Raw genomic sequence first — 14,623 nt, 5'->3', positions numbered from 1 at the left:
ACCGTCCCCTTTGTGTCAGGGCAGAAACCAGACACTGAAGAGACCAGCAAACAGAAGAAGCTATAACAGAGGGAACCACCTTGGAAGCTACAGGCAATAGATTAAACCCTGTGGTTAGTACCAACTACATAGGAAGGGGCCTACAGATCTTGAGAAATGTAAGTGGGACCAAGGAACTAGCCGAAAATGAACTGACCCCACAATACTCACAACAAAACCAGAGAAAGTCCTAGATATATTTTTACTATTTTTACGATCATTCTTTCTTTTTTTTTTTTTAATTTAAAAAATTTTTAAGTCCCCTATTATTCCTTTAATTTTCACTTTTATGACCTATTACTTAGCAAAAAAAAAAAAAGAAAAAAAAAAAGACCCTTTTAAAGCAAACTTCATATATATTTTTTATAATTTTTGTGACCTTGTTTTTTTTTTCTTTTCTTTAACACTGTATTTTTGAAATTCCAATCTCTACTCTAGATTTTTAATTTTAGCTTTTTGGTATTTGTTATCAATTTTGTACCTATATTTTTTTTTATAATTTTTGTGACTATTTTTTTTCTCTTTCTCTTCTTCTTTTCTATAACATTGTATATCTGAAATTCTAAACTCTACTCTAGATTTTCAATTTATCCTTTTGGTATTTGTTATCAATTTTGTACCTATATTTTCTTTATAATTTTTGCGACTTTGTTTGTTTGTTTTTCTCTCTTTCTTTTTCTTCTTCTTTTTTTTAACATTGTATTTTTGAAATTCCAAACTCTACTCTAGATGTTTAACTTTTGCTTTTCGGTATTTGTTATCAATTTTGTACCTATATTTTCTTTATAATTTTTGTGACTTTGTTTTTGTTTTTGTTTCTCTCTTTCTTTTCCTTCTTCTTTTCTTTAACACTGTATTTTTGAAATTCCACACTCTACTCTAGATTTTTAATTTTTGCTTTTATGTATTTGTTATCAATTTTGTACCTTTAAGAACCCAATCTTCAGTACCCATTTTTCACTAGGGAGCAAGATTAGTGGCTTGACTGCTCTCTCTCCCTTTGAACTCTCCTTTTTCTCCACCGGGTCGCCTGAGTCTCCTCCCTAACCCCTCTCTACTCTACCCAACTCTGAATTTCTGTGTGTTCCAGACGATGGAGAACACTTAGGGAACTGATTATTGGCTGGATCTGTCTCTCTCCTTTTCATTTCCCCCTTTTATCCTCCTGGCCACCTCTGTCTTCTTCCTCCTTCTTCTCTTCTCTGTATAACTCCGTGAACATCTCTGAGTGGTCCAGTTGTGGAGTGCACATAAGGAAGTGATTACTGGCTAGCCCACTCTCTCCTCTATTGATTCCACCTCATCTCATTCGGGTCACCTCTAACTCCCTCCTCCCTCTTCTCTTCTCCATGTAACGCTGTGAACCTCTCTGGGTGACCCTCATGGTGGAGAAACTTTTCATCTTTAACGTAGATGTTTTATCAATGGTGCTGTATAGAAGGAGAAGTTTTGAAACCACTGTAAAAATAAGACCGATAACTGGAAGCAGGAGGCTTAAGTCCAAACCCTGACTCCAGGGAACTCCTGACTCCAAGGATCATTAATTGACAGGAGCTCATCAAACGCCTCCATACATACACTGAAACCAAGCACCACACAAGGGCCAACAAGTTCCAGGGCAAGACATACCAAGCAAATTCTCCAGCAACACAGGGACACAGCCCTGAGCTCCAAGATACAGGCTGCCCAAAGTCACCCCAAAACCATAGACATTTCATAACTCATTACTGGATACTTCATTGCACTCCAGAGAGAAGAAATCCAGCTCCACCCACCAGAATGCCAACACAAGCTTCCCTAACCAAGAAACCTTGACAAGCCACCTGTACAAACACACACACAGCGAGGAAAAGCCACAATAAAGAGAATCCACAAACTGCCAGAATACAGAAAGGACACCCCAAAATCAGCAATTTAAACAAGATGAAGAGACAGAGGAATACCGAGCAGATAAAGGAACAGGATAAATGCCCACCAAACCAAACAAAAGAGGAAGAGATAGGGAATCTACCTGATAAAGAATTCCAAATAATGATAGTGAAATTGATCCAAAATCTTGAAATCAAAATGGAATCACAGATAAATAGCCTGGAGACAAGGATTGAGAAGATGCAAGAAAGGTTTAACAAGGACCAAGAAGAAATAAAAAAGAGTCAATATATAATGAATAATGCAATAAATGACATTAAAAACACTCTGGAGGCAACAAATAGTAGAATAACAGAGGCAGAAGATAGGATTAGTGAATTAGAAGATAGAATGGTAGAAATAAGTGGATCAGAGAGGAAAAAAGAAAAACTAATTAAAAGAAATGAGGACAATCTCAGAGACCTCCAGGACAATATTAAACGCTACAACATTCGAATCATAGGGGTCCCAGAAGAAGAAGACAAAAAGAAAGACCATGAGAAAATATTTGAGGAGATAATAGTTGAAAACGTCCCTAAAATGGGGAAGGAAATAATCACTCAAGTCCAAGAAACCCAGAGAGTCCCAAACAGGATAAAACCAAGGCGAAACACCCCAAGACACATATTAATCAAATTAACAAAGATCAAACACAAAGAACAAATATTAAAAGCAGCAAGGGAAAAACAACAAATAACACACAAGGATATTCCCATAAGGATAACAGCTGATCTTTCAATAGAAACTCTTCAAGCCAGGAGGGAATGGCAAGACATACTTAAAGTGATGAAAGAAAATAACCTACAGCCCAGATTACTGTACCCAGCAAGGATCTCATTCAAATATGAGGGAGAAATCAAAAGCTTTACAGACAAGCAAAAGCTGAGAGAATTCAGCACCACCAAACCAGCTCTCCAACAAATACTAAAGGATATTCTCTAGACAGGAAACACAAAAACGGTGTATAAATTCAAACCCAAAACAATAAACTAAATGGCAATGGGATCATACTTATCAATAATTACCTTAAATGTAAATGGGTTGAATGCCCCAACCAAAAGACAAAGACTGGCTGAATGGATACAAAAACAAGACCCTTACATATGCTGTCTACAAGAGACCCACCTCAAAACAGGGGACACATACAGACTGAAAGTGAAGGGCTGGAAAAAGATTTTCCATGCAAATAGGGACCAAAAGAAAGCAGGAGTAGCAATACTCATATCAGATAAAATGGACTTTAAAACAAAGGCTGTGAAAAGAAACAAAGACAGTCACTACATAATGATCAAAGGATCAATCCAAGAAGAAGATATAACAATTATAAATATATATGCACCCAACACGGGAGCATCGAAATATGTAAGACAAATGCTAACAAGTATGAAAGGAGAAATTAACAATAACACAATAATAGTGGGAGACTTTAATACCCCACTCACACCTATGGATAGATCAACTAAACAGAAAATTAACAAGGAAACACAAACTTTAAACGATACAATAGACCAGTTAGACCTAATTGATATCTATAGGACATTTCATCCCAAAACAATGAATTTCACCTTTTTCTCAAGCGCACATGGAACCTTCTCCAGGATAGATCACATCCTGGGCCATAAAGCTAGCCTTGGTAAATTCAAAAAAATAGAAATCATTCCAAGCATCTTTTCTGACCACAATGCAGTAAGATTAGATCTCAACTACAGGAGAAAAACTATTAAAAATTCCAACATATGGAGGCTGAACAACACGCTGCTGAATAACCAACAAATCACAGAAGAAATCAAAAAAGAAATCAAAATTTGCATATAAATGAACGAAAATGAAAACACAATAACCCAAAACCTGTGGGACACTGTAAATGCAGTGCTAAGGGGAAAGTTCATAGCAATACAGGCATACCTCAAGAAACAAGAAAAAAGTCAAATAAATAACCTAACTCTACACCTAAAGCAACTAGAAAAGGAAGAAATGAAGAACCCCAGGGTTAGTAGAAGGAAAGAAATCTTAAAAAATTAGGCAGAAATAAATGCAAAAGAAACAAAAGAGACCATAGCAAAAATCAACAAAGCCAAAAGCTGGTTCTTTGAAAGGATAAATAAAATGGACAAACCATTAGCCAGACTCATCAAGAAACAAAGGGAGAAAACTCAAATCAATAAAATTAGAAATGAAAATGGAGAGATCACAACAGACAACACAGAAATACAAAGGATCATAAGAGACTACTATCAACAATTATATGCCAATAAAATGGACAACGTGGAAGAAATGGACAAATTCTTAGAAAAGTACAACTTTCCAAAACTCGACCAGGAAGAAATAGAAAATCTTAACAGACCCATCACAAGCACGGAAATTGAAACTGTAGTCAAAAATCTTCCAGCAAACAAAAGCCCAGGTCCAGACGGCTTCACAGCTGAATTCTACCAAAAATTTAGAGAAGAGCTAACACCTATCCTACTCAAACTCTTCCAGAAAATTGCAGAGGAAGGTAAATTTCCAAACTCATTCTATGAGGCCACCATCACCCTAATACCAAAACCTGACAAAGATCCCACAAAAAAAGAAAACTACAGGCCAATATCACTGATGAACATAGATGAAAAAATCCTCAACAAAATTCTAGCAATCAGAATCCAACAACACATTAAAAAGATCATACACCATGACCAAGTGGGCTTTATCCCAGGGATGCAAGGATTCTTCAATATCTGCAAATCAATCAATGTAATACACCACATTAACAAATTGAAAAATAAAAACTATATGATTATCTCAATAGATGCAGAGAAAGCCTTTGACAAAATTCAACATCCACTTATGATAAAAACTCTCCAGAAAGCAGGAATAGAAGGAACATACCTCAACATAATAAAAGTTCTATATGACAAACCCACAGCAAACATTATCCTCAATGGTGAAAAACTGAAAGCATTTCCTCTAAAGTCAGGAACAAGACAAGGGTGTCCACTTTCACCATTACTATTCAACATAGTTTTGGAAGTTTTGGCCACAGCAATCAGAGCAGAAAAAGAAATAAAAGGAATCCAAATTGGAAAAGAAGAAGTAAAACTCTCACTGTTTGCAGATGACATGATCCTCTACACAGAAAACCCTAAAGACTCCACCAGAAAATTACTAGAACTAATCAATGATTATAGTAAAGTTGCAGGATATAAAATCAACACACAGAAATCCCTTGCATTCCTATACACTAATAATGAGAGAACAGAAAGAGAAATTAAGGAAACAATTCCATTCACCACTGCAACGGAAAGAATAAAATACTTAGGAATATATCTACCTAAAGAAACTAAAGACCTATATATAGAAAACTATAAAACACTGGTGAAAGAAATCAAAGAGGACACTAATAGATGGAGAAATATACCATGTTCATGGATTGGAAGAATCAGTATAGTGAAAATGAGTATACTACCCAAAGCAATTTATAGATTCAATGCAATCCCTATCAAGCTACCAATGGTATTCTTCACAGAGCTAGAACAAATAATTTCACAATTTGTATGGAAATACAAAAAACCTTGAATAGCCAAAGCTATCTTGAGAAAGAAGAATGGAACTGGAGGAATCAACCTGCCTGACGTCAGGCTCTACTACAAAGCCACAGTCATCAAGACACTATGGTACTGGCACAAAGACAGAAATATAGATCAATGGAACAAAATAGAAAGCCCAGAGATAAAGCCACACACATATGGACACCTTATCTTTGACAAAGGAGGCAAGAATATACAATGGAGTAAAGACAATCTCTTTAACAAGTGGTGCTGGGAAAACTGGTCAACCACTTGTAAAAGAATGAAACTAGAGCACTTTCTAACACCATACACAAAAATAAACTCAAAATGGATTAAAGATCTAAACGTAAGACCAGAAACTATAAAACTCCTGAGGAGAACATAGGCAAAACACTCTCTTGACATACATCACAGCAGGATCCTCTAAGACCCACCTCCCAGAATACTGGAAATAAAAGCAAAAATAAACAAATGGGACCTAATTAAACTTAAAAGCTTCTGCACAACAAAGGAAACTATAAGCAAGGTGAAAAAACACCCTTCAGAATGGGAGAAAATAATAGCAAATGAAGCAACTGACAAACAACTAATCTCAAAAATATACAAGCAACTCCTACAGCTCAATTCCAGAAAAATAAATGACCCAATCAAAAAATGGGCCAAAGAACTAAATAGACATTTCTCCAAAGAAGACATACAGATGGCTAACAAACACATGAAAAGATGCTCAACATCACTCATTATCAGAGAAATGCAAATCAAAACCACTATGAGGTACCATTTCACACCAGTCAGAATGGCTGTGATCCAAAAGTCTACAAGCAATAAATGCTGGAGAGGGTGTGGAGAAAAGGGAACCCTCTTACACTGTTGGTGGGAATGCAAACTAGTACAGCCACTATGGAGAACAGTGTGGAGATTCCTTAAAAAACTGGAAATAGAACTGCCTTATGACCCAGCAATCCCACTGCTGGGCATACATACTGAGGAAACCAGAATTGAAACAGACACATGTACCCCAATGCTCATCGCAGCACTGTTTATAATAGCCAGGACATGGAAGCAACCTAGATGTCCATCAGCAGATGAATGGATAAGAAAGCTGTGGTACATATACACAATGGAGTATTAATCAGCCATTAAAAAGAATACATTTGAATCAGTTCTAATGAGGTGGATGAAACTGGAGCCTATTATATAGAGTGAAGTAAGCCAGAAAGAAAAACACCAATACAGTATACTAATGCATATATATGGAATTTAGAAAGATGGTAACAATACCCCTGTATACGACACAGCAAAAGAGACACTGATGTATAGAACAGTCTTTTGGACTCTGTGGGAGAGGGAGAGGGTGTGATGATTTGGGAGAATGGCATTGAAATACGTATAATATCATATATGGAATGAGTCGCCAGTCCAGGTTCGATGCACGATACTGGATCCTTGGGGCTGGTGCACTGGGATGACCCAGAGGGATGGTATGGGGAAGGAGGAGGGAGGAGGGTTCAGGATGGGGAACACATGTATACCTGTGGCAGATTCATTTCGATATTTGGCAAAACCAATACAATATTGTAAAGTTTAAAAATAAAATTAAAAAAAAAAAAGAAGTTAACTCTCCAAAGTTAAGAGTAATCAAGACAGTGTAGTGCTGGCATAAGAACTGATACACAGATCAATGGAACAGAACTGAGAGTCCAAAAATAAAACCATTTTGTATGTCTCCAGTCAGGTGATTTTGACAAAGATGCCAAGACCATTCAACAGAGGAAATAGAATCAAAGCTGACTCTTATCTCACACCATGTAAAAAACACTAACCATATAAAAACATTAACCCAAAATGGATCAGAGATCTAAATGTAAGAGCCAGAATGATACAATTTTCTTAGAAGAAAAGATAGTAGATCTTAATGACCTTGGATTTAGCAATAGATTCTTTGATATAACTCCTAAAGCACAACGAGCAAAAGAAAAATAAAAGACCAGACCTCATCAAAATTAGAAGCAGGTGACTTTTTGAACATTACAAGGCCTGTAATTCCTAGAATTTCCATATTCCCTTTCACTTCTACTTACAAAACAGCCAATTCTTTCCTAAACTTATCTTTCTCATAATACAGTGTCAATATAGCTAATAACAAGAGCATATACTATAATACTCTGTTTTCTAACCTCTTCCTTAAGAACACTGGTTCATCAGACATTCATTCAACCTTGCAATTTATAAAAAGTGACAAGTTTTACTTAATTCACTGCCACTATTTAACAGCACTCTTATCTTTACAGCCTCCAAAATCAAGTGTCTTTGCTGGTACCGCCTAACCACTAAGTGAAAACCACACTTTTAGAATATTTGTTGTACAGCACCTGACTCAGTAACAACTGCTTTACTAGTTAAGGTAGGCTATGATATTAACCCCAAAATTTCAGTGGCTTACCATACTCAAAGTAGTAGAGAGGGAAAGAGGGCCCTTTTTTCCAATGTTCCATGGCTGACACCCAGTTTATTCATAAATATTTTTTTTGTTCCCTAATTTCTTTAGACATATCATATGAAATCTTTGGGGGGGGGGAGATCTAATATATTTTATATCTATTAATTTATTTACTTTTACCTAATTTCACATGCAATTTTAAAGAAAAAAGTACAGTTCATGAAGACAGGTTTAGAAGTCTTATCAACTGTAGTCTGGATCTCAGTGAAATCCATCCATCTGTGGGTCCTAGATAAGCTTAAACTTCTTTAAGCTGCAGTTTTCTCATTTATTTTATTTGTTTTGCAGTTTCCTCATTTTTAAGAGGAGGACAGTAACACTGATTTCAAAATAACACTTTGAGAACTAAATGAAATAAAGTAGGTAAAAGGTTTACATTGTGTCTGACTGGTATAAGCCCCCAATTATTAGTATTTTTATAACTTACATTATTCTTCAAATTATAGATTTCCAATACTTACATACAAAAAGATATTATAAACAGATCCACATACACTATCCAGTAAAAATGGTGTTATCCCAGATTTCAAGCTATTATACAAAGCTACAGTAATCGAACAGTATGGTATTTGCATAAAAACAGACACATAGGTCAATGGAACAGACTACAGAGCCCAGAAATGAACTTGTTCAATCAATTTATGACAAAGGAGCCAAGGGTATACAATGGGAAAACAGTAGTTTCTTCAATAAACAGTGTCAGGAAAAATGGACAGTCACATATAAAAAAATGAAAAGAGACCACTATCTTGTACCATACACAAAAAATAAACTCAAATGGATTAAACATTTGAATGGAAAACCTAAAACCACAAAACTCCTAGAAGAAAAACATAGGTGGTTAGCTCCTCGAGACTTGTCTTAGTGATTTTTTTTTGGATTTGACACCAAATGCAAAGGTAACAAAAACAAAAATACACCCATGGGACTTCATCAAACTGAAAAGCTTTTGCACAGCAAAATTTAAAAAAAAAATCAACAAAATGAAAGGTAATTTACTAAATAGGAGAAAATATTTTCAAATCATATATCTGGCAAATGGTTACTATCAAAAAATACATTTTTAAAATCTCATTAAACTCAAAATAATCCAACAAACTGATTTAAAAATGGGCAAAAGATGTGAATAGACAGTTTCTAAAGAAGACATATAGACTGCCACAGATGCATGCAAAGATACTCAATATCACTAACCAACAGGGAAATATAAATCAAAACTTCAATGAGATATTATATCTGTAAGAACAGCTATTATCAAGAAGATAAGATAACAAATGCTGGCAAGGCTGTGGAGAAAAGGGAAACCTTGTACACTGTTGTCAGAAACATAATTTGGTACACTCACTTTGGAAAACAGTATAAAAGTTTCTCAAAAATTAAACATAGAACTATCATATGACCCAGAAATCTCACTTCTAGGTATTTATGCAAAGAAAATAAAAACACTATATATATATATTTTTTTCTTTTTACATATATACACCTCCATGTTCACTGCAACAGTATTTACAATAGCCTAAACATGGAAACAACCTAAATGTCCATCAAGGGATGAACAAGCAAAGAAAATGTGCATGTTCTCTAATATTATATATATGCATATACTAAACTATAATATATATATATATATATATAAAATATTATTTGGCCATAAAAGAGAATGAAATCTTGCAATCTGTGACATGAATGGACTCAAAGGCAGTACACTAAGTGAAATAAGTCAGAGAAAAACAACTACAAACTGATCTCATATGTAGAATCTAAAAGCAAGCAAACAAAAGGTGGTTGCTAGAGGCTGGCTGGTTGGGAGTAGGTGAAATGGGTGAAAGGAGTCAAAGGGCACAAACTACCAATTATAAAATAAATAAGTCACAGGACGTAATGTTCGGCATGGAGACTACACTTAATAATACTGTACTGCATACTTGAATGCTGCTAAAAATAAAAGGTAGATCTTAAAGGTTCTCATCACAGAAGAATGGTTCAGGATAGCTGTGCAGAGGGACATGCATTCGTCTCCTCCTGCAAGAGGAGGTAGCTAGCTGTTCAGCTAGCTGAAATTGTAGCTAGCTGTTCAGCAATCACCGACAGGAGCATGCTGCTGCTGCTGCTGCTGCTGCTAAGTCACTTCAGTCATGTCCGACTCTGTGTGACCCCACAGATGGCAGCCCACTAGGCTCCTCTGTCCCTGGGATTCTCCAGGCAAGAATACTGGAGTGGGTTGCTATTTCCTTCTCCAATGCATGAAAGTGGAAAGTGAAAGTGAAGTTGCTCAGTCGTGCCCAACTCTTAGCGACCCCATGGACTGCATGCTGGAACCCACCAAAAAAAAGATACCCTATGTCCAAAGACAAAGAAGAAGCCACAGTGAGATAGAAGGAGGGGTGCAATCACAATAAAACCAAATCCTATACCCGCTGGGTAGGTGACCCATAGACTTGAGAACAATAATACCAAAGAAGTTCTCACACTGATGTCAAGGTTCTGAACCCCACATTAGGCTTCCCAGCCTGGGGATCTGACAAAGGGACTGGGAATCCCCAGAAAATCTGCTGTGAGGGCCAGTGGGTTTTGATTATGTGACTTCAGGAGGACTGGGAGAAACAGAGATTCCAGTCTTGGAGGGCACAAATAAAATTTTACATGCACAAAGACCCAGAGGAGAGGAGCAGTGACCCCACAGGAGACTGAACCCAAACCACCTGCTAGTAGTGTTGGAAGGCCTCCTATGGGGGTGTGGGTTGGCAGTGGCTCATCACAGGAAGGGGGTGCTGGAAGATGCCCCTTGGCATAAACCCTCTTGGAGTTCACCATTAACCCAACCATAGAGCCCATAGACCCCAGGGCTGGGTCAGGCCAAACAACTACCAGGGAGGGATGCAACCCCACCCACCAGTAGATAACTGTACTAAAGCTTTACCTGAGCAAGGCCCAGCCCACCACAGCAAGACCCAGTTTTTCCCATCGCCAGTCCCTCCCATCAAGAAGCTTACACAAGTCTCTTAGACTCATCCATCAGAGGGCAGACAGAAGCAAGAGGAAGCATTGTCTTACAGCAGCAAAACAAAAACCATATTACAGAAAGTTAATCATGACAAACGGAGAAGGCAATGGCAAGCCACTCCAGTACTCTTGCTTAGAAAACCCCATGGATGGAGGAGCCTGGTGGGCTGCAGTCCATAGGGTCGCTACAAGTCAGACACAACTGAGCGACTTCACTTTCACTTTTCACTTTCACACAATGGAGAAGGCAATGGCAACCCACTCCAGTGTTCTTGCCTGGAGAATCCCAGGGATGGCAGAGCCTGGTGGGCTGCTGTCTATGGGGTTGTACAGAGCTGGACACGACTGAAGCAACTTAGCAGCAGCAGTAATCATGACAAAAAAGTGGAAAGTTACCTCCCAGATGAAGGGACAAGATAAACCCCCCTCCCCCAAAATTAAATGAAGTAGAGATAGGCAACTTCCAGAAAAAGAACTCAGAATAATAGTGAAGATGATCCAGGATCTAAGGAAAAGGATGGAGGCAAAGATTGAGAAGATCCAAGAAATGTTTACCAAAGATCTAGAAGAACTAAAGAACAAACAGAGATGAATAATACACTAGAAGGAATCCATAGTAGAGTAATTGAGGCAGAAGAACAGATAAATGACCTGGAGGACAGAATGGTGGAAATCACTGTCACAGAACAGAATATAGAAAAAAGAATAAGAAATGAAGACAGCCTAAGAGACCTCTGGGACAACATTAAATGCAACAACATTCGCATTACAGGAGAATGTTGGGTCCCAGAAGGAGAAGAGAGAGCGAAAGGACATGGGAAAATAATTGAAGAGACAGTAGCTCAAAACTTGCCTTAATAAGGGAAAGGAAATAGTCAACCAAGTCCAGGAAGCACAGTGAGTCCCAGGCAGGACAAACCCAAGGAGGAACACACTGAGACACATAGTAATCAAACTGACAAAAATTAAAGACAAAGATAAAATATTAAAAGCAACAACAGAAAAACAACAAATGACAAGGAAACTCCCTTCAGGCTATCAGCTGATTTCTCAATAGAAACTCTGCAAGCCAGAAGGGAAGGGATGGTATGTTTCAAGTGATGAAAGGGAAGAACCTACAACAAAGACTACTCTGCCCAGCAAGACCCTTCTTCAGATTTGAAGGAGAAATCAAAAGCTTTCCAGACAAGCACAAGTGAAAAGAATTCAGCACCATCAAACCAGCTTTACAATAGATGCTAACGGAACTTCTCTAGGCAGGAAACACAAGAGAAGGAAAACACCTACAGAAAATAAACCCAAAACAATTAAGAAAACAGTAACAGGATCATACATATCAATCATTACCTTAAATGTAAGTGGATTAAATGCACCAACCAAAAGACACAGACTGGCTCGGTGGATGAAAACATGTGCATGTATGCACTTCCACTTACCACATCAGTCTGCTTAACAAACACTCAAACACCCAAGTTGTATGTAATTATTTTATACTGTTAAGTTAATCATATTTCCATTATGGCTTGGAATTATAATTATCTTTTATTTTTTGTCTGGCCATTGATTGTGAAAATTGATAAACATATTTTACCACTGTGATTATGTAACTATTACTCATTTACTACCATTGTATCATGATTGGTCAACAGACAAATAATAGAACTCTGTATCACCAAAACTAGGATCTAACAGAAAAACCTGTAATCACTATAAAATCCAGATGCATTTCAGAATTATCTTGACACTTTTTGGGGAAAAAAAAAAATGCTCAGGTATTGCTTTTTTTCTCCAGAGCTCCAGATATGTTTCTATGAGTAGTCATGTTTAAAAACAACTGGACTATCTGATTATCTTTTACTTTTATCTAGTTTGTTTCACTTTTTCTATTTCATATTCAGTGCTCCCATTTCATTTAGTTTATGTTTTCCAATCTCTCCATCTCTTCTTTTTTTTTTTTTGATGTTTTTTCATGCTATCAAGTGTAGTAAAAAGCTTTTGTGTATATATATATAAAAATATGTATAATATATATATTTTGGAAAACTTATGAATTTTTGCCTAACTAAAAATACTATGACATTTTGATTCCACTTGTTTAACTCAGTTGAATAGAATGCCAGATTTCTAATTAAAAAACAGATATGCAACAAGCAACAAAGGTTTACTGTATAGCATAGAGAACTACAGTCAATATCCTGTGATAACCTGTGATGGACAATAATTTCAAAAACAATATGTGTATTTGTATAACTGAATCGTCTTGCTGTGTACTTGAAACATTGTAAATCAATTATACTTCAATAAAATATATATTTTTTTAAAAAAAGGTTATCACAAGGAAAAAAGATTCTGTAATTATATATGGTAATAGATATTAAGTAGACTCATTGTGGTGATCATTTCACAATACATACAAATACTGAATCATGCTGTATACCTAAAACCAATATAACACTGTATGTCAATTATACCTCAATTTAAAAAATCTTAAAGCATTTACCCAGTAAAAAGACACTTTTAAGGTGTTTGAGAATATAAGTCTCTTACCTAAAGCTGTAATCATCTTTGTCCTCATATGATTTAATTTGTGCTGAAACAGACTTAGATCGGACTTCTTGCTGATCTCTCTAAATAAAACAAAGGTAAGTCATGAAGAAAAAAAACCTCACAAAACTAGGATATATTCAAGTGCCTTTCTGATCATTAATCATTTCAAAATTGTTCACAATTTCTATAAAATCAAAGCACAGAATTCTAAAAGCTATGGTATCAAAATAAGGTCTGTAACAATGTAGTTTCACCTTTCATTCATTCTTGGTTAGGAAAGTCACTCTAAGGGAAAATTCTAAGAATGTTAATGCCTCTAAATGATCTTAGCTGACTTCTTCCCAACTATATTAGGGCTTCCATCTTGTGTAACATGCAAAAGAAGTAAGGTTCACAAGAAATGAAAACATAAATCCATTTAATGGATAGAAAAATTTGTCTCAAATCAGACAAACTTCAATGTTACGATGACCACACAGAACTTAAAGTACTAAAAATGAAGCAATAAGAGTGAAAGCTTTTGAAGATGATGTATCAGTATGAAAGTAAGAAAACAAAAATTCAATATGGCAAGAGTTATATCCATCAGAGGACTAATGGATTTGATCAGAATACATAATGAATCCCTCATTCTACTATAATGTGGGGTTTCTTTGTTCAAACTATTTTCCAGCTCTTCAGAACAGACACAAACAAAAGATGTAATAAAGTATTTATTTTTAAATAAAATATTTAATTACAAATGCAACTAACAAATCTTTAACCATTATCTCCATCTGTTACCTGAAATGTTATGTTCCTATACTAACAAATAATGATAGTTCTGTCTAAGGCATTAAAATATTACCTATTCTTCAGTGACCCCATCAACTCTAAAGTGAGATGGGGATGGGGTTTAAATGAAAGAGAATTATAACTAATTAAAACAAAAAATGAAACAAGTTTGAAAGCAGCTCTAAGGAGTACTATTATAGCCTATCAATTAGGATATTTATTCCTCTAAGGAATACTACTATATCCTATCATTAATAATGGGAATGCTGATGCTTACAGAGGGGCATTTAAAGAAGGAATAACC

The 14,623-nt window shown here is 36.1% G+C and overlaps 1 protein-coding gene across 7 annotated transcripts in view; it reads right to left on the bottom strand.

The window, feature by feature from the left end:
* TEX9 (testis expressed 9) overlaps nt 1-14,623 on the bottom strand; it is a 232,959-nt gene that overhangs the window by 76,957 nt on the left and 141,379 nt on the right. For 3 of the 7 annotated variants that reach the window (XM_070377955.1, XM_005905623.2, XM_070377956.1), the window contains exon 4: nt 13,546-13,625. The exons of the other annotated variants lie outside the window; for them this stretch is intronic. In XM_070377955.1, coding sequence (XP_070234056.1) covers nt 13,546-13,625 — 80 coding nt within the window. The remainder of the gene's footprint in view (nt 1-13,545; nt 13,626-14,623) is intronic. 7 annotated transcript variants of the gene reach the window in all.

This window comes from Bos mutus, chromosome 10 (genome assembly GCF_027580195.1).
Source record: "Bos mutus isolate GX-2022 chromosome 10, NWIPB_WYAK_1.1, whole genome shotgun sequence".
NCBI classification, from domain to species: Eukaryota; Metazoa; Chordata; class Mammalia; order Artiodactyla; family Bovidae; genus Bos; species Bos mutus.
The sequence above is the reverse complement of the archived record's forward strand: the minus strand, read 5'-3'. Positions and strand labels throughout refer to the sequence as shown.